The sequence below is a fragment of the Carettochelys insculpta genome, chromosome 5, assembly GCF_033958435.1.
Source record: "Carettochelys insculpta isolate YL-2023 chromosome 5, ASM3395843v1, whole genome shotgun sequence".
NCBI classification, from domain to species: domain Eukaryota; kingdom Metazoa; phylum Chordata; order Testudines; family Carettochelyidae; genus Carettochelys; species Carettochelys insculpta.
In genome coordinates, this window is record NC_134141.1 from 64809974 (window position 1) to 64831016 (window position 21043).

General features: G+C 42.7%; 1 protein-coding gene across 3 annotated transcripts in view; it reads left to right on the forward strand.

The window, feature by feature from the left end:
* PJA2 (praja ring finger ubiquitin ligase 2) overlaps window positions 1-21043 on the forward strand; it is a 69224-nt gene that overhangs the window by 18785 nt on the left and 29396 nt on the right. For all 3 annotated transcript variants that reach the window (XM_074995244.1, XM_074995245.1, XM_074995243.1), the window contains exon 3: window positions 1654-2713. In XM_074995244.1, the coding sequence (XP_074851345.1) occupies window positions 1654-2713 (1060 nt within the window). The remainder of the gene's footprint in view (window positions 1-1653; window positions 2714-21043) is intronic.

The window sequence follows — 21043 nt, forward strand, 5'->3', positions numbered from 1 at the left end:
TCCATGCAAACTTGAATATAAATGTTTGAACCTCGATTTTGCATATGCAGAGGTATGCAAAAATGTATAAACTTTTTGAAGATTTGGGTCACTGTTCACTGTAAAAACTGATCAGGTGCTATACTTATTCAACCCTTTTCCTGTTGTTTTTCCGCTTAGTTTAAAGTTTGCATTCTCGATGTTCATTTTCATTTTACAACATAGGAGTCTATCCTCAGTTTCAACAGGTTGAACCTCTCTAATTGAGAATTCTCGTGTCCAGCAGCATCTGTAATCTAATGTGATTTTAGTTAGCAGGACAACCATTTGTGAGTGTGGCCAAGTTTCCCACAGTCCCACAAGGTTTGTTTATAGCCGCCAGTCCTGGCTCTGTGTTCTGTGCTGTTCCTTAGCTGTAAGTTACCCCCAGATGTCTTCTAAGAGCCCATTAAGCAGTGGAAGTGTTGGTGATGCTGCTAGACAATATTGATCTCCCATGCTTTAGCAAATTCTCTCATCTGGCACCAGTCAAGTCTTGAGAGTAACAGATTAGAGAGGTTCAACGTGTATTAAACTTTACTGCAGTGAAATCATTGCTGCCCATTGAAGCTTTCACATTTACTTCATTTATTAATTTATCCTTGTAAATCAAGGCTGGTTTTCTTGCTTGCAAGTATAAGGTTATCAGTAAATTGCTTCTTCAGGTCCTTGCAGAATGTGCTTTGTAGCAAGTTCATGTAAGAATAGTCTATTTGCAGTATTAGTAGCAGCAGCAATTTTTTTTAGTTTCCTTACCTTTTGAAACACTAAATTCCTATAATTCTTATCCGAAGCATCCATTATCGGGAGGCAATTTAAATAAGTGAAAAATATCAGAGGGGTAGCCATGTTAGTCTGTACCCACAAAAACAACAAGAAGTCCTGTGCACCTTTATAAATTAACACATTTCTTGGAGCATAAGTTTTTGTGGGCAAAGACCCACTTTGTCAGATGCATGATGAAGTGGGTCTTTGCCATAAAACCTTTATGCTCCAAGAAATCTATTAGTCTATAAGGCGCCACAAGACATCTTGTTAATTTAAAGAGGGTTCCTGCAAATGTGTTTTTATGTATAGCACTCTTAAGGGGAATCTACACTAGGAACTAACTTCGAAGTTAACTTTGAAGTTTAGCACTACATTGAAGTAGCCAGCAGAGAATTTACACAAATCTCCCTTTCTTCAAAGTTAAATTTGAAGTGGGGAGCCCAGCTTCGAAGTCCTTACCCAATTCCCAGGAATGGAGTAGTGCACAACTTCGAAGTTCAGTGTCTACACACACCCTGCTTCGAAGTTAAAGTTAAACTTCGAAGTTGCTTACTTCGAAGTAAGTAACTTCAAAGTTATTTTCGTAGTGTAAACACAGCCTTAGTCTTCTGCTGCTGTCATGAGTGAAGCTGAAATGGTATTATTTAGGTTTGTACATTTCAACTTAATTTAATAAATGCAAACAAAGATGTATTAGCTGCACATAAAAATAACTGTGGTAAGCATGTCTGATCTCTGGTAAACGTGCCTGCGTAGCACAGTTGTTTAGTTAACTGCCAGCTTTTTCATAAGCAATCATTGTTAACGAGAGACTTTATATACAATTCAATCACTCCAATGTATTCTTTCTTGCAATTTTCTATGAAGGTCCCAGTCCGTTGCTTCAAGTTTGCTCTGCATTATCAGATGAACCTTCATTGCAGAATGATGGCTCTGAAGTTCCTGTTTGTAGAACTGTATTGAGGCAAACGGTCGAGAAAAACACATCACCATTTTCTCCAGTATGCTACAATCAGGAAGGCAACCAAACTTCAAGGGGCAGTATGAATCCTGATAAAATTCATGAAGACTGTGTAGAGCATATTTCGGACAAGTGTAGTGATCTGAAAGGTCAGAATGGAATTGCTTTTGTAAACATTGACTCCTATGAGCCAGATAGCAGTGATGGAGAGGATGATGGTGGACAGGTTGATCTCTCCTTAGCAAAAGAAGAAGCAGGCTTATTTCAAGAAACGCTAGATCACATGCTTTCCGAGTTGGAGAAGGAGGTAGAGTCATTCAGTAGCATTGAATCACGATTGTCTGCTTTTAATCACAGTGCTTCCAGAGAAGTTTTTGAAGAGCTAGGGCTAGTGCCTTCAATGAGAGATTCTAACATAGACTCTGATCTTGGCCATCAAACTAATAGGACATTTCAGAAGTCCTCTGCGGAAGATAAAGCTATAATAAATAATTTAAGTGGTAATGCCTCTTGTGAAACACAACAGGGGAAAATTATAGCTGATGCTGCAAGGACACCTGTGGGGATTTATAATGACATGAGTGCTGACAAGACTGATCAAGGAAATTCACCTGAACTGGTAGTGAGACCTAAAGTTAGAAAACAAAATGCTGTAACCCCGTTGGAGAGAAAAAAACTTCTTAATAGTGATGATGAAGAGAGAAGCGGGACTAGAAGGAGGAGTGAAATTTTTGAAGCCCAGCAAGGCAGTGGAGGATGTGCCTTCAGAAATAACAAGGAAAAGATGAATTCCAGTATGTTCTTTGACCCAAGAGACTATGAAGGTGCTCAAAAGAAAACAAAAAATGATTTAAAAAAAAAAGTAACCATCCAAGAAAGAACACCTCTAGTAGATGATAGTGCTTTCTGGGATGAATTTGAAGAATGCAGTAGGAATTTATCTAGCTCAAACAAAGATGAAGACAGGTAAGATTTAAAATATATATTAATGTAGCATCTTAAGTGGTAAAAATAATGTACTAACTTATATATCTTTAACAACAAATATGAGATAGTAATGGTTTAAAAAATCCAGGGGATGAATACATAATGAGGACCTTGTCATGAGTTACCATCTTTTTCCTTCTCAGATTATGGTGCAATATTAACATCTGCTGATGTATTGAAAGCCAGAAATGCCTCATTGCGTATAAGGGGGTTTTAATTTTAAAATATTAACCAACCCATTTTTCATTCCACTAATACACAAGGTATTTCTGCTTCAGTCAGAAATGATCACTTGAAAAGACACCTAATTAAAATTTTCTGCATACAGCTTGTTGTGAGAGACAGTATTTAAATAATAACCTGTAAATACTATCTGTAACTTACTGCTGTAAAAGCATTTATTTTAAAAGCTAGGCAAGGTGTGTAGGGAGAGAGAGAGACTTAGCTGCTGCAAATTGTGTTGAATGAAGAGGTTTTAGATGTCTGAAAAGCTGACATTCTGCTAAGCTTCAGGGTCTCCATTCTGTATTCAGACCAAAGTGGTCTTTAAGCTGAAACTCCCCATGTACCACTTCAGAAACATAGATTTAGCAACCTGCATTCAAAAAAGAAACATTTTGAAGATTGATTTGTGGAAGTGTATTTGGGTGAAGTAATCATTTTGTTTCTGAAAACCTATACTGTATAATCTACTATAAAGAGAATTTTTGGAACTCTCCTGTAGTAGTCCATTTAGCTGGTTGGTTATATACTGTGGCTTGGGAGCCTCGAGTGGCTTTTTTGCCATTAAAATGCAGCTCATGGAGCCCCCATCTCCCCTTGCCCATTCTCCACATATCAGAGTGGAGCAGGGACCTCTGCTTTGCAGTGTGGTGTTAGACTAGGGGCTTCAGCCCAGCAGGAAGGGGTGGTGGATGTCTCAGGGCTTCTGCCAGTAGCAAGGTCGGTGTCAGGGCTTCTGCCCAGTAGGAAGGGTGATCTCAGTGTGTCGGCCATGCTGGGGCACCTGGTGGGGCTTCAGGCTTTAGCAGGGGAGGGGCAGAAATCATAAGCCTGAACAGGTGTGCCCCAGCTACTGAGCTTATGAAGATCATTGTGTGTGGCTCAGAAAGTTTGGTCACTGTGCAATACAACTTTAAAAAAAAAAACCTGCTCCTTCCTCCCATAGCTCCCACTAGCTTCACTGCCAATCCTTGTAGTCAGCTGTAGAGTGAAAGTGATAAATATCATCACATGCACGTCTTATTTTCACTCTTTCGATCGCTTGTGTACCTCATGACAGTAAGAAACTAGTGGTTAGTGTAGTATGGCAAATCCACCTTGTATAAGCCCCTTATGCTGTGAGTAAATCTTAACCGCTAAAAATGCACAACATATAATTTCTGCATTTGAAAATGACACACAGCATTAATTCTTAAGATTTGTAAGAATGGCAGAATGCTGACACAATCTTCACTGAAGTTTTAATGATCTGCAAGAGCTATAAATAGAAGACCTATCCAGAGCTAGATAAAAACCATAGGTGTGATATCCAAAAGGCGAATTATTCTAAAACTATTTCTAAATTGAAATCCTAAAGTTTTTTTTAAAATAGTCCAACTTTTTACTTGTTGTATTTTTGTTGTTGTTGATGTTGCAAAGATACTAGTTATAAAAACACATTAATGGAACATTGGGCTTGCCCAGTTCTGTTTAAACTTAGAGTTGAAGTTCAAAGGCCATCCATAAACATGTTTTATGTAGCACTCTCTAGCCTAAAGTTCCCAAGGCCAGCTTTTAAAACCGCTATCAAAATATAGGTGATTAAACTGGGACCTTTAAACTACTGGCCAAGCAAGCTGTGGTTGTTAAGAGCACCCTAATTATCATAGATGGCTATCTCTTACAATGATAGGAATAGAGAAAAGGGGGGCAAGCTGTTAATCTTTCGTCTGTGTAATTTGGTAATTTCTTTCAGATACCAGCCTGGTTGCTCAGAAAGGTTGGTTCTTTGCTGTGAATCACTTGAACTCCCTTTAAGTGTTGTTATTCTGGAAGTGTGCATGGTATTCTTCGTCAAAATCTTTCATGTTTTCCAAGACAAATGTATTTTTCTCTCTGCTCCTTGCCCATTTCCTTTTTTTTTTTTTTTTTGACAGGTAGTTACAGATAGTAACAGTTCTTTCTGATAACAGTTGTGCCTTAAATAAAAGTGAACAAGGGTTCAGGAGTGACAACCTCTAGCTGACAGATGACCAAGCACTTCATTGCAGCATTCATGGACCCACAACCATGTCTCAGCTGCCTGTTGCTCAGAGAAAAGAATTCTTTTAGGGCTCAGTTGTAATACTCATGTTGATGAGCACTTATTAACACAGGGAATTTAGTAGGACACTAAGGCCATGTCTACAGTTTTTCTTTTCAAAACTGGACTTTTGCTGGAAAAAACCACAGCATCTACACAGCAAATGCTCATTGTTAACAGTTTGTTGACAAAACCCAGCACATCCACTGGCAAAGTTATACCTCAGTCTGGTCAGGTATAACACGACTCTCAACAGTGTTCTGTCCCCAGAACAGTCATATAGATGCTCCACGGCCCTTTTGTTGACTGACAGAGCTTCTGGTTCACCAGGCAGCCCTGTTTGCAAAGCTTCTGGTTAGCCGTTCTTTTGAGAGGGGTGGGCAGTCTGGCTGCTCTCTGTCAACAGAGTGGATTGTTCTTTCAGTCTGCTTTTAAAGTGTAGATTCAGTCTGTCAGCAGAAGTTTTGCTGAGCAGTTACTTATGTGGACAGAGACTTCTTGTTTGGACAAGGCCTAAGGGTAGTCTACATAGCAATTATTGTGGAATAGCTTATTCTGGCATTATTTCAAAATAAACTATTCTGGAACAATACATCTAAATTACAGAGAAGCCCCAGAATAAGCAAAACTTACTCTGATATAGTGTGTTTACACACAACAGAGCCTATTTTGGATTAAGAGCCGCCAGGGCCAGAGGAGCTGCCGGGGTGGAGGGGGGCGGGTTGCATGTGAGACTGAGATGGTGTGCGCCTCCATCTCACCTATTGTTCCTAACCGTGTTGTGTGGTACAGCTAGCATTTGGAGAAAAAGACACAACTGAGAGTGATGTTCTGCAGTGGTTAGATGGTGATGAGGGTGATCCTGGGTACCACATGTTGACTGAAGGGGAGATTTCAGAAGAAGTTCTTGCTGCCAAAGAGAAAGAAGAGGAGAGTGAAGTGGAGGAGGAGGAAGAACAGATGGTTACCAAACTAAAACTCTCTGTTGTAAGAGTGCATAATTAATTACATTGGCTTGTCATCTGACCCCGAAGGGCAGCCTTATTATGCACACTTCTTTACATTTAGGGAAATTATAATAAGGAAGCAGCACCAGCATGAGACTCAGTTAAAGCTTGACGTATTCTTCAACTCCGTTGCTGCTGCTCCATAGTTTCCGTCATCGCACCCCTCTCTTAGTACCACATGTAACTGTAATTGGAAGGTTAAGTAGATGTAGGGCTCTCATATCTTGAGTCAAGAAGGCTTTCTATTTTTTCTGGAGTTTTCATATCTTACTTTGTCTACACACCTGTTCAGCTATGAAGGGCTACAAGTATCTGAAGCAAAGCGTTGTTTTTACAAGCGGAAGTAGTGTAACCTGTCAATTTTGAACTGACTGCATTATGCATTCGTTTACATAGTTACTATCATACTTGGTAAAAATGGTCAATTCTTTTAATTTTGCATCTGTTTTGTTAGATTCCTTGTGATACAAGTCACACCTCTGCTCTTAGTACTGTCTATGGCTTTTAATGCACTGGTGTAGCTACAGCAGTGTAGCTGCTCAATAGCTAGCCTATAGTGTAGGTGTGGTACACTGGGGTAAGCATGACTGCAAAGTGAGGGATAAGTTGCACTGGTTATTGGAATAGCTGTGATGGTGGCTAAAACTCCCAAAGAAAATTAAACCTTGTACTTGGAGACGCGGGTTCAGTTCTAGACTCTGTTACAGTTTTGTGGGGGAAGAATAGCTTCGTGGTTTGAGCATTGGCCTGCTAAGCCCAGGGTTGTGAGCTCAATCCTTGAGGGGACTGTGAGCCGATGCCCAGGTGCCAGCTAAGGGTCTGGTGGGGCAAAGGGGGTGATGCCGCACCAGCAGCTACGCTAAGCAGCCAGGGCAGGCTGGGTTCTTTGGTTTGTGTTTAGTTCGGGTACAGCAGCAAGAGGAAAATTACACTTAGAGAGGCTTTAACAGTTACTTTTTATTTATACAAAGATAGAAACAATTTAACTAAGACAAATGATTAAAGTACAAGTTAGTACTCGTGGTTTTTAAAGGGGAAACAACACAATTTAACTTAAGAAAAGTTTTAGACAAACTAGCTAGCTTAAATTAATACAATTACTGTGTACACAAGAAAGGCACACTGCAGGTGTGATTTTCACCACTGCCTCTTAGACCTGATGGAACCAGAGTATTTCCCTCAATTCCTGTAGGAAATAAGTGTAATACAGGTATAAGTCTTACCCCTGCCTCATAGATCTGGTGTGGCCCAGAATCTTTCTCTCAATCCCTCGGGAAGAAGTAGATACGAACCAGGCGTCCCCAGTCTCGGGAGTCAATTCCAAACCTGGCCAGCAGGTGTAGGTGATTGGAACTCAAAGGGGGTGGGCTCCCAAACCCCTCTTATACCCCTTTTGTCACGTAGGCTTTTTCCTGGTCTCAAGTAGCCAATCGGGAGGAATGTGTTTGAACCCCAGGTTTCCCAGGGAAGGTGCAAGGCTCAATTTGCACCTGTGAATTGTGGACAGTTGGGCACCTTTGGAGGTGATGGGCAGAGATTCCCTGTTCTTCCTGGGGCAGTGATCAGGAGTGTCAATTACCAAGATCAGCCAGACGGGCGGCCATTAGCTAGCCCATCCACTGTCTGGTTTTTGTGTATAGTAGAGAGGCTGGGCGAGACAGCACACCTGTGTTCCCAGGACATCAAAGGCTGCCTGTCTCCCCTGCTTGTTTCTCTCTCTGTCTCTCCCAGTGGGGGGGGGAGAAGAAGAAAAGGCCAAATGGGGGGGTTCATGTCTGGCTACAGGGACCATTTAGGGGTCTGGGGCAAATAGATTTAAAAAAAAATTGTCAGAGATGTTGCTTGGTCCTGCAAAGGCTGCAGAGGACTAGACTCAATGACATCCAAAGGTCCCCTTCACCTCTCTGAGATAAGTATATCTCCATATATATTGTAAGTCATTTAGTGCCTCGTTTGGTCACCTGTAAGATGAGCATAATATTTCCTCTTTTGATAATCTTTATCATGTCTGTTTAAACTGAAAGCTTTTAAGGGCCGGAAGGGTCTGGTTCATATATTTCTAAAAGTGCCTGGTTCAGTTGGTCCCTTACAACAGGTGGGCTGTATAAATGCTACTGTGTTAAAAATATCATTCTTACACTGTCTACATTACCTCCCTACTTCAAAGGGAGGATGGTAAGTAGGGTGTTGGGAGTTTTTTAATGAAGTGCTGTGGTGCATATGCAACACTTCATTAAGCAAATCGTCTCTCTCCCCGCCCCCTCCCCCCGACCGCAACTTCATAGTGTTAAACTTCGAAGTGCTGGCTTGTATCTAGCCCCATCTCACCCACCGGTACTTTGAAGTATTTTGAGGAGTAAAGGGACTTTGAAGTTGCCCCACTACTTCAAAGCCACGGCTCACCCGCCGGTACTACACACAAGCCAGCACTTCGAAGTTGAACACTTCAAAGTTGTTGTGAGGGCGGAATTTGCTTAATAAAGTTCTACATATGCACTGCAGCACTTCATTAATAAACTCACAACACCCTACTTACCATCCTCCCTTCGAAGTAGGGAGGTAGAGTAGATAAGTCCTTAGTGGAGTTGGAAAGAGAAATAAATTGTGGGAAGACATTCATTTTAATATGTGCAAAAGGGATACAGTTTTCTTGTTGACCACTGGCATTTATGGAAACTATCTGGTTATCAGCTCTTGCACTTTTAGCATCTGTGTCGCATTCACAATGCTGTGCAATGTTGATGCTCTGCAGACCTTTTGTACGTTGTGGGGCAATATGGCACCATTACAGCCATAAAGAGTTCCGTGCCTCTCCCCCCGCCCACCCAGCAGCAGCCAACTTCTCTGCGGCAGCAACCAATAGCCGGGTCATGGCTCCCGAGAGCCAGGCCCATTGGCTGGAGGGGGCAGTCACTGTTCCCCACCCCCCTCCCCACTGCAGATGGGAAGGGCTCCGAGCGAGCGGCTGCTGTGCAAGTGAGTCAGCGAGCGGGACACTCTGAGTTTGGTTGTGTTGCACACAGTTGTGGAGGGAGTGGAAGGCTCAGGCGTGCTGAGTCACCATGGCTGTCCCCTCCACTCTGCCCATCATCTCAACCACTGCCAGTAGTAGCAGTGGCAGCAGCAGTGCGGTGGGGCCCAGGGCCTTTTGTTCCAGGCAGGCCCTCTCTATTCCCCCAACCCCTCAGAGTCACCCCAGACAACAACTGCACCAATGCCAGGTGAGTGGCAAACTTGTTGTAAGCCACCTGCTGAGCATGGAAGAGCGCTCTGCCCCCTCCACAGAAGGGCAGGTGCCCGGACCGGACAGCTGGCATATGTCCTGCCAGCCAGAGTCCTGGGCAGGGGAATGCCCGCTACAGGGAAACTTAGTTTCTGCATGACTGCCCAGCCTTGGGTGGGTGATGAGTGGTTCATGGCAGGGGAGCCCAGAGCCTCTGCTCTGCTGTCTCTCCCCAGCCCACTGCGTTCCTCCCAGGTGTCGGACGGAGCGCTCCCTGATACATGAAGCAAGGTGCTGCCAGTCCTGCAGGTGCAGATTGAATGGAGTTTTGGCATTAATGGACACCCTTTCCCCCCACCATTAGTCCATTAAATTGAGGGTTTCTTGTATTATTCAGTTGTGTGTTTGTGCAGGTCCCATTCAAGGATGCGCCTCATGCATGCAAAACTAGTTGCTTTTTTTTTAATAGCATCCTTCAAGGTTGCACGTGTGCTGTGCCACCTTATGTGCTCATACAAGGTCATAAAGGGAGAGGCAGCAGCTGTACATTGAACCTAGTTTATGGCTGACTTTCTAGACTTTAGCTCTGGCTAAATTTCTTTTAATGCTTGTTCAAGCACTCTGAAGTTCCTCTTAACTATTTTTATTCTGTAATAACTAGTGTGTTATAGCATTTGTCAAATAGAAGTTGCTTGCTGATCCTCTTGTACAATGATTTTCCCATACACGACCTTTTGTATGGGCTCTTAGGATGGTGGGCTTGAAACTTGGCAGGCTGGTAATGGACTAGTTCTACTGAAGGAGACAGGTACAGTAGGTGTCTGTTCTTGAGCGACTCTTGAATCAAAGCAGGTACTTTGTCTGCCTTTCATTTTCTGAAAGAATCTGCAAGTTGAGGGATGCAAGGCTAAAACTCCATCTCCTGGTGCAATCTCAGAGAGGGACTGGATTGAGAAGAACCAAGTTTGAAGATCCTTTTAACTATCAAGCATGCATGTTCCAACCTTTCATTGATTTGCAGGTGACCATCCCTGCAGTGAAAGGTTGTTGGGTGTTGACATTGACACTAGTATTGACCCTGACTTAAAAATTGGCATCTCAGGTGTTGGAGCAGGGTGCTGAAATGGCTAATTGCGAGTACTTGGACAGGAGCTCTAGGTGGAGCACTGCATACTCTTACAAAGAGGGACACTGGAATGCATCATGAGATGTCCCAGCCAAATCATGCACTGCATTGGTGATAGGGTAGAAAGAAGCAGAGTGTGCTTCAAGCGTTCTGAGCTGCTTTCTGAATGGATAGGGATCTATTTCAGGGTCCCTATCCTCGCTAGGGTGCTGCATTCCTCCATATGTCAAACACCCTTCAATTATCACACCCACAGACACTATGTATCCATCCTATCAAAGACACAGAACCAGGCCAGGAAATGCACAGGTATAACATCGGGAGCATGATCCTGCTTCTTGACTTTTCTGACATGATACATTAGCAAATTTTAACAGGCTGATTGATTGAAGCTTACATATATCAAAGAGGTAGCCATGTTAGTCTATATCTTCAAGGACAACAAGAAAACTGAAAACCCATGGACTGCTATGTTTACCTACATGTCTCCAGCTTCCATCCAGGGCACACTACAAAATCCATTGTATACAGCCAGGCACTAAGGTACAACTGTATTTGCTCTGATCCATCAGGCGGAGACAAACATCTACAAGACCTTTACCAAGCTTTCCTCAAACTGCAATACCCACCTAAGGAAGTGAGGAAACAGATTGACAGAGCTAGACGGGTACCCAGAAGTCACTTGCTACAAGACAGTCGTCACAAGGAAAAAAAAGAGAACATCACTAACCATCACATACAGACCCTACTTAAGGTCTCCCAAGTGCATCGTCAGTGATCTGCAACCCATCCTGGACAATGATCCTTCACTCTCACAGACATTGGAAGGGCAGGCCTGTCCTCGCCTACAGACAGCCTGCTGACCTTAAACAAAATCTCACCAGCAACTATAGATCACAACACAGTAACTCTAAACCTGGAACCAATCTCTGCAAAAACCTTGCTGCCAACTCTGCTCTTGTGTTTACACCAGCAGTATCATCACAGCACCTAAGAGCAACCATACCATCAGGGACTCCTTTACCTGCACATCTACTAATATAATATGTGCCAGCAATGCCCCACTGCAATTTACATTGGTCAGACTGGACAGTTGCTATGTAAAAGAATAAATGGACATAAATCGGACATCAGGAACGGTAATGTGCAGAAATCTGTGGGAGAACATTTCAATCTCCCTGGACACTCAGTAACAAACGTAAAAGTAGCAGTCCTAAAACAAAGATATTTCAAAAATCAAATGGAGAGAGAAGTCTCTGAGCTGCAATTTCTTTGCAAATTTGACTCCATCAACCAAGGATTAAACAGACTGGGAGTGGCTGGCCCCTTACAAAAGCAGCTTTTCTGCTGTGGGTATTAACATCTCCACATTAGACTCTGACAATGGGCCATATCCCCCTGTCTCATCTGACTTGTTTTTGACTCATTTGATACATGCTGCTGATAATGGGCCATTTCCACCTTGACTGAATAGACCTTGTCAGCTCTGGCCCTCCCTTTTACTAGGACCCACTCTTTAAATACCCTTCTGAACCACCACCCCCAATGCCCACTCCTGCATCTGATGAAGTGGGTCTTAGCCCACAAAAGCTTATGCTCCAAAATATCTGTTAGTCTATAAGGTGCCACAGGACTTCTTGTTGTTCTTGAAACTTACATGGAAATCAGCAGAACCATCCTTTTGACTTCTGGTGCTCTATACAGCCCAAGCACCTGCATTTGCCATCCCCCCGCAAGGAGCACAGCAGCAATTCTGTAGGGGGAGAGGACTGTACTGAGGCCTGCAGAGGCAGGAACAGGGGAGGGAGGCTGGTGGGAACAGGCAGAAAGGAAAGCAGTACAACCCACTAGAGCTGCAGGCCTGGGGATTGCGGTTGCCAGGACCAGGTGGCAGAGCAGAGGGCTGGGGAATTGACTTGCAGGGGCTGGGAGGCAGAGCAGAGACTGCAAGGTGGAAGACTGGAGATATCTGAGTCGGCCAGCACTAGGCATTAGCAACATAGGGCACTGTCATGTGACTGGAGTTTTATATTGGATATGGAAGTCATTTTATGTGCCTAGTGTATCTATTGGCACCAGATATTGTGCTGGGGACTATGTGAGGTGTCTAATGAAAGCTGAGAACGCCTTGAATCTGTGTAGTCTACTTATATGTCTGTATCATGTTTGTAGGTAGAGTTTAGGTTTTAGCTCTGTAGTCATGTTAGCAATGTTTTAGTACTAAGATACACAATGGGAGGCGTGGTTGGCGGCGTCTGCAGCCAGGGCATTGGACAATAAAGACAAAGGCCTAGATGGCCAATACGCATATCGGAATTGTGGGACTTTCCTTTTGGGCTGCAACAAATGGCAACACAACACAGTAACCCACCTGGTCAGGTGGTAAGCCAAGACCTATGGGAGAGGAGTGGGATTTTCCCTCCATAGAAAAAACAATAAAGTGGACCTAGCAGTGTCCCTCTTGAACTTGGTCTTTGTTCCTGTTCCAAAGATCCATGTTCCAGCATGCTGACACCTGCTGACCAGATCTGCAATTCTCCAGTAACTAAGACTATTCACGCTCCTTATGGAGTGTACTTTCGGATACTTGTAAGGATCAGCATATAACATTGCTGACCTGCATTAATTGCTGTAATTGCTTTATGTGAAGTATTGCTTTAATAATTTTTCTCTCTAATCCTGTTCCCTTTTGTTGTTGTTGTTAATAAACCTTTAGCTGTTTAGATCTGAAGGGTTGGTAAGTGGGTTAATTGGGGTAAAATCCAAGTATATATTGACCCGGGACTGTGGCTGGACTCTTTGGGGCACTGGAGAACCTGTATGATATTGGTGAAATAGATTTTAAAAACCACTTACCTAACTTGAGGGTTGTTGGTGTGGGCTGGTACAGCAGCTGGGAAGTCTGTGGGTTTGCTTGTGTGGCTTCTGGCTGGCCAGTGGGCTGGAAGAGATACTTTTGTGGCTGATTGGATTTGCCTTAGTAAGAAGGAAATTCCAGCCTGGGGCCGTAAGTGGCCCAGTTTCAAGCAAACATACCTTGGGTTGATTTCCTTAGCTATGTCCAGAAACCCCTTCCTATTACAGGCATTACTTAATTTGGGGCACATTGGTACCCCAAATTTAGTGGTTTCTGTGAGAGTGTGTACTCTGCATATGCCTAAGCATAGCCCTTGAAATCAGTGCACAGAGCAAGCCCTTTAGCAACTGCATCACTCTTTCCCCTAGGTGTGATCTGTTGATAATATCAGACAGATGAGTATAGAAGGTCATTGCCCATGGCTACCCCTTACAATTCCAGAATGCCCAGATTGCTTCACCTAGCAGCTAGAGCAAAGGTTCCTTAAGAATACAAGGGAAGAGAGACCAAGTCCCACTGTAATCTTACACCAAAGAAAAAAGAGGAGCTTTTTGTACTGTCCTAGACCCGAGGAGATTCAAGGTACATATATGCTATCTCAGGCTCAAGACTGTACAGTGAACTCTTTCATATCCAGCAGCCATGGGACTGTGAGGTTGCTGATTGTTCAAACATTCTAAATAACAGAGAAGTATACCTAGCAAGGCAAAACACTAACACAAAGCAAAACTGGATATGAAGAAACAAACACAAATGTGTGCAGAGTACTTTATTTACCAACAACAGTAGTATTGTACACTGTAGACTTACACTGTATTTGCTGTATTTATTTGTATTTATTCTCACTATATTGTACTTACGGAAAACGTAATTAAAATTTACTTATTGTTAAAATTCCAGTTATTTGAGAGTTCTGAATAATAGAATGCTGGATGTGAAAGAATTTACTGAAATACTTGACTCCATCATGTCCTCACTCCAAGCCCAAGACTGGTGCATGGCTGTTTGCTTGTAGGTAAAGACACAGACTTCCCTGTTGACATACATTTGGTCCACAGGAAGTATTTAAGATTCACAGTGTGACCTGTACAGAACTTCAGACTATCCATAGCATTAAGAGTGTTTGCCAAGTGTTTAATTGTCATGCCAGTGCAGCTATGGAAACAAAGATCTTTGACTGCATCGAGGCTAGATGGTCTGGAGCAGGCCTCAAGAGGACACTGAAACAGCCCTGAATCACATCATCTTCTTGCTCTCATAGATGGGGCCCCAAGTAAACTACGGGAAGCTGTCTCATACTGGTGCAGACGATAAAAGTTCCAAAAAAAGTGCCACTCTACTACAGAGAGAGCCTTTCTTCCCAATGATGGATTCCAGTCTTCGTTGTAGGTAGTGTACAAGCATTAGGTTTGACCAGTACCCAAAGTGTGTGTCCACATACAAATACACGCTATTGCTTGCCAGATTTTGATTTTTGTCTCAACAACACTGTCTGCTTTTCATCCAGATGTATTATAACTAAAGGAATCTCAGTCCCAACTTATATCATGTGGGATCTTGAGCAGCAGCTGTACCAGCTAAATGTATAAAGGAAGTATCCTTTTCAGTCTATTCCCTGACTGTGTTATAGATGCATCAGGGTCAATTTGATATGCTGCATGGACTGCATGCAAGCATTTAGGGTTCCTGGGCTCAGAACAATCTGAAACTATATATGAATGACTTGAAACTGAGAGTCATCCTACTGGCTTATGAGGTGATCCAACCAGGCTTATGAAAAGTAGTGGGGCAGATCATGGAATGCAACAGATCAGCTATATACTGTAAAAACAAGAGGAAAATCACTCAGTCATCCATTTGCTGCCTGAAAGTGCATGAGTCTGGAACTGGTGCTGTGAGCACTGAGTGACTCTCAGATCTTTCCATACACCAGAGGTTAACAGTGACCTGACAGGCTTCTAGAGCAAGAATTGGTGACCAGCCATGAGTGGTCATGCAAAATCAGTCCTGGAATTCCTATTCCGCCAGGGTAAAAGTTGCACTATAGGCCTTCTCAAGATGGTGAACAATAACAAGTGCAAGGACTCTGCTCCAGTGACCATGTGAACTCCAGGTCCCTTCTGGATGCCTTTCTACTTTGGCGGTATCAAGTACAACTTAATGCCTTCCCATCAATCCCCAGGATGATTAAGATCTGATGAGGCAAAGCTGTGGTTGTCATGATGCCCTCTGCCTGTCTGAAGCAGTTTGGCTGTAAGATCTCTTGCAGCTGACCTGCCGGTTTTCCTCTCACCCAATGCCTTCTCATCTGTTCAAAAATAACCTGTCAAATAGGACTGAAAGAGACTATTCATTTGTAGATCTATGAGATTCTTCCATAGAATCAGAAACCCTCCAGCAAGAAGACATGTTCTTTAAAGATTGTCCACATGGGCAGTGCAAAATGAACCTAGTTGATGCTCTGACAGCCAAATTTTTGTATTATAGCAGTGCTCCTGAAACAAGGAGGAATAATCTTTATTTCCCTTAAATTTTATCTGGCAGCAGTACCAGAAAGCAATCAGTACAATCACACTTGGTCTTCCACACTCAGTGATGTCCAGATTCCTTTTCTCCATACTTGCCTTCTAGTTTGAGACTCTGTTACCACCTAGAATCATGATGTTTTTCTTCCATAACTCATTTGAACTCTATCGTTTCCACCATTAGGACTGTCTTCTTCATAGCTGTCACATCAGCATGAAGAGTCAGTGAGCTGCAAGTTCACGTCCTGCTATTCTTTCATGTGGTGATGAGATCACACTCTAAATTAATCCCTAAAGTGGACATTCAGAATTCCACATAACTAGTTTATCACCTTGCCAGGTGTGCTTCTCAAGACTGCACTTGCTGCTGGGAGAAAAGAAGCTTCATACTCTAGATGTGTCTAATACCTGTCTTTATTCATCAACAGGACCAAAGAATGCCTCCCTCTGCTTCCTTCTCACCTCTTGGTGTTGGCCAAATGTAGTGCATCAAAAGGTCGAGACGTCTTGTCTCGAAATCTGTAAGTGAATTTCATAATATGTTTTTACCTGCTACAAGTTGACCTGCAAGCCTCTTCCTCGAAATATCAAAGCACTGTCCATTAGCACGCAGGCAGTTTCTCTGCCCTGTTTCACAAATATGCTCATCTCTGAGATCTGTCGAGAAGCCATGTGAAGCAATCCCAGAGACTTTTGTGAAACCTTATGCACTTGATGTGGCTACACAGCTACCAGGACAGATGCCAATTTTGCAAAAGCATTACTTGAATCCATTTGCTATAGCTGAGCCCCTGACAGTCACCCTCTAAGGAGGACGCTACTTGCCGGTCACGTAGAGTGGATCCCTGCTGACACATACTCAAGAATACAGTGACTTTACCTAAAGTAACTGTGTGCTTCTTTTGAGGTGATGTATTCAATGTGGATTCTTTGACATTCCCCTCACCCCCATCTCCGTCCCAGGGTGTGGGCTTTTTTTTTTGACTGCTCAGATACATAAGCTTTGAATTGTAAGGACACTGACAAAGGGTTGTGGCTATCCCACTCTTTATTCCCTCATATGAGAGCATGAGGAGGCATGAGGCATATTTATATAACTTAAGCATGGGTTCTTCCTATGCAATCTGCCTCTGTTGTAGAAGGGCAGGGAAGGAAAAGTATATAGATCACATACTTGTGAGTAGTGAGAATAATTGAACCATTAAATAGTAAGCATGGATGCATTATATTAAGAACATAAGAACGGCCATACTGGGTCAGACCAAAGGTCCATCCAGCCCAGTGTCCTGTCTGCCGACAGTGGCTAGTGCCAGGTGCCCCAGAGGAGGTGAACCGAAGACAATGATCAAGCAATTTGTCTCGTGCCATCTGTCTCCAGCCTTTGACTAAAGGCTGCGGGCACCATACTTTACCCTTGCTAATAGCCATTTATGGACCTAACCTCCAAAAATGTATCAAGCTCTATTTTAAACTCTGTTAGAGTGCTGGCCTTCACAGCCTCCTCCAGCAAGGAGTTCCACAGGTTGACCGTGCACTGTGTGAAGAAAAATTTTTTTATTAGTTTTGAACCTACTACCCATTAATTTCATTTGGTGTCCTCTAGGTCTTACATTAGGGGACCAAGTAAATAATTTTTCAATATTCGCTTTCTCCCTACCATTCATGATTTTATGTTCCTCTATCATATCGCCCCTCAATCTCCTCTTTTCTAGACTGAAAAGTCCCAGTCTCTCTAGCCTCTCCTCATATGGGACCCTTTCCAAACCCTTAATCATTTTAGTTGCCCTTGTCTGAACTAATGCCAGTATATCTTTTTTGAGGTGAGGAGACCACATCTGCGCGCAGTACTCAAGATGTGGGCGTACCATAGTTTTATATAGGGGAAGTATGATATTGTTCGTCTTATTCTCTATCCCTTTTTTAATTATTCTTAACATCCTATTTGCTTTACTGGACTGCCGCTGCACACTGCGTGGATGTTTTCAGAGAACTATCCACTATAATTCCAAGATCCCTTTCCTGATCTGTTGTATCTAAATTTGCCCCCATCACATTGTATGTATAATTGGGGTTATTTTTCCCAATGTGCATTACCTTACACTTACCCACATTAAATTTCATTTGCCATTTTGCTGCTCAGTCACTCAGTTTGCTGAGATCTTTTTTCAAGTTCTTCACAAGCTACTTTGGTTTTGACTATCCTGAACAGTTTGGTATCATCTGCAAACTTTGCCACCTCACTGCTTACCCCTTTCTCTAGATCATTGATGAACAAGTTGAACAGGATTGGTCCCAGGACTGACCCTTGGGGAACACCACTAGTTACCCCCCTCCATTGTGAAAATTTACCATTTATTCCAACCCTTTGTTTCCTGTCTTTTAACCAGTTTCCAATCCATAAAAGGATCTTTCCTCCTATCCCGTGACCACCTAATTTACATAAGAGCCTTTGGTGAGGGACCTTGTCAAAGGCTTTCTGGAAATCTAAGTATATTATGTCCACTGGATCCCCCCTGTCTGCATGTTTGTTAACCCCTTCAAAGAACTCTAATAGATTAGTAAGACACAACGTCCCCCTACAGAAACCATGCTGACTTTTGCCCAACAAATCATGTTCTTCTACGTGTCTGATAATTTTTTTCTTTACTGTTGTTTCTACTAATTTGCCCAGTACTGACGTTAGACTTACCGGTCTGTAATTGCCAGGGTCTCCTCTAGAGCCCTTTTTAAATATTGGCGTTATATTAGCTGTCTTCCAGTCATTGGGTACCGAAGCTGATTTAAAGGATAGGTTACAAACCACTATTAATAGCTCTGCAATTTCACATTTGAGTTCTTTCAAAACCCTTGGGTGAATGCCATCTGGTCCTGGAGACTTGTTACTGTTTAGCTTATCAATAAATTCCAAAACCTCTTCTACTGACACTTCAATCTGGGACAGTTCCTCAGATTTGTCACCTACGAAGGACGGCTCAGATTTGGGAACCTCTGTAATATCCTCAGCTGTGAAGACTGAAGCAAAGAAATCATTTAGTTTCTCTGCAATGGCGTTATCTTCCTTGATTGCTCCTTTTATATCTCTATCGTCCAGGGGTCCCACTGCTTTTTTAGCAGGCTTCGTGCTTCTAGTGTACTTAAACATTTTACTATTGTTTTTTGAATTTATGGCTAACTATTCCTCAATCTTGTTTTGCTTTTCTTATTTCATTTTTACACTTAATTTGGTAGTGTTTATGTTCCTTTCTATTGTCCTCACTAGGATTTGACTTCCACTTTTTAAAGGATGCCTTTTTATCTCTCACTGCCTCTTTTACATGGTTGTTAAGCCACGGTGGCTCTTTTTTAGGTATCTTACTGTGTTTTTTAATTTGGGGTATATATTTAAGATGGGCCTCTCATATGGTGTCCTTGAAAAGTTTCCATGCAGCCTGCAGGGATTTTACTTTAGTTACTCTACCTTTTTAATTTCTGTTTAACTAACCTCCTCATTTTTGTATAATTCCTCTTTTTGAAGTTAAATGCGAGAGCGTTGGACTGCTGCGGTGTTCTTCCCAACACAGGAATATTAAACATTATTATATTATGGTCACCTATTTCCAAGCGGTCCTGTAATAGTTACTACTTGGACCAGATCCTGTGTTCCAGTCAGTACTAGATCGAGAATTGACTCTCCCCTTGTGGGTTCCTGTACCAGCTGCTCCAAGAAGCAGTCATTTAAGGCATCGAGAAATTTTATCTCTGAATCCCGTCCTGAGGTGACATGTACCCAGTCAATATGTGGATAATTGAAATCCCCTATTATTACTGCATTTTTTATTTTGAAAGCCTCTCTATTCTTCTTTAACATCTCAGTATCACTATCACTGTCCTGGTTAGGTGGTTGATAATATATTACTAGTGCCGTAGTCCTATTAGAGGAAGGAATTGCTATCCATAATGATTCTATGGAACAATTTGATTCATTTAGGATTTTTACTTCATTTGAGTCTATATTATCTTTCACATATAGTACCGCTCCACCACCCGCACGACCCGTTCTGTCTTTCCGATATATTTTTATGTCCCGGTATGATTGTGTCCCACTGATTGTCCTCATTCCACCAGGTTTCTGTGATGCCTATTATGTCAATCTCCTCCTTTTGATATGAGGTACTCTAGTTCACCCATCTTATTAGACAGACTTCTAGCATTTGTGTAAAAGCACTTTAAAAAAACTACCACTATCTCTATATGTCTGCCCTTCACTAATGCCTTGGATTTTTTTTTTTATATGTGACTTTCTCATCTGATCTGGCCCATACTTTAGCATCTCCCATCTTCTCTTTCTGACTGAGTTCTAGGGAATCTCTATCAATGGAGTCTCATCTAAGAGAAGTCTCCATCCGATCCACGTGCTCCCCTGCACCAGTCAGCTTTCCCCCATCTCTTAGTTTAAAAACTGCTCTATGTCCTTTTTAATGTTTAATGCCAGCAGTCTGGATCCACCTTGTTTTAGGTGGAGCCCATCATTCCTGTATAGGCTACCCCTACCCCAAAAGTGTCCCCAGTTCCTAATAAATCTAAACCCTTCCTCCCTACACCATCGTCTCATCCACACATTGAAACTCTGAAGCTCTGCTTGTCTACCTGGCCCTGCGCGTGGAACTGGAAGCATTCTGAGAGTGCCACCATAGAGGTCCTGGATTTCAGTCTCCTTCCTAGCAACCTAAATTTGGCTTCCAGGACATCTCTCCTACCCTTCCCTGTGTCATTGGTACCTACATGTACCACGACCACCAGCTCCTTCCCAGCACTGCATATAAGTCTATCTAGATGCCTCGAAAGGTCCGCAACCTTCGCACCAGGCAGGCAAGTCGCCAAACGGTTCTCCCGGTCATCACAAACCCAACTATCTATATTTCTAATGATCGAATCCCCCACTACTAACACCTGCCTCTTCCTAACAACTGGTGTTTCCTCCCCCGGAGAGAGATCCTCTGCGCGAGAGGTGCTATTATGGATGAGCACCCTGTCATACGGCTTGGAAGAGGCTGCACACCATCAACAAAACAATGTAGCTGTCTCCATCTGATATGCTGTCAAATATATAAAATAGACAATATGATAGAGAGTTTTGGTTTTGCTGTAGTAGCTTGCACTTGTGACACTAGTGGATACAGACTTTTTGGATGAGAGTGCAGTTTTGTTTTCAGTTGATATAATGCAAAAACTAACAGTGGGTTACATGCCAGAACCCAGGGTCAAGCCAGAGGCAGTACAAGGAAATCAAGAGTTAAACCAGAGGCAA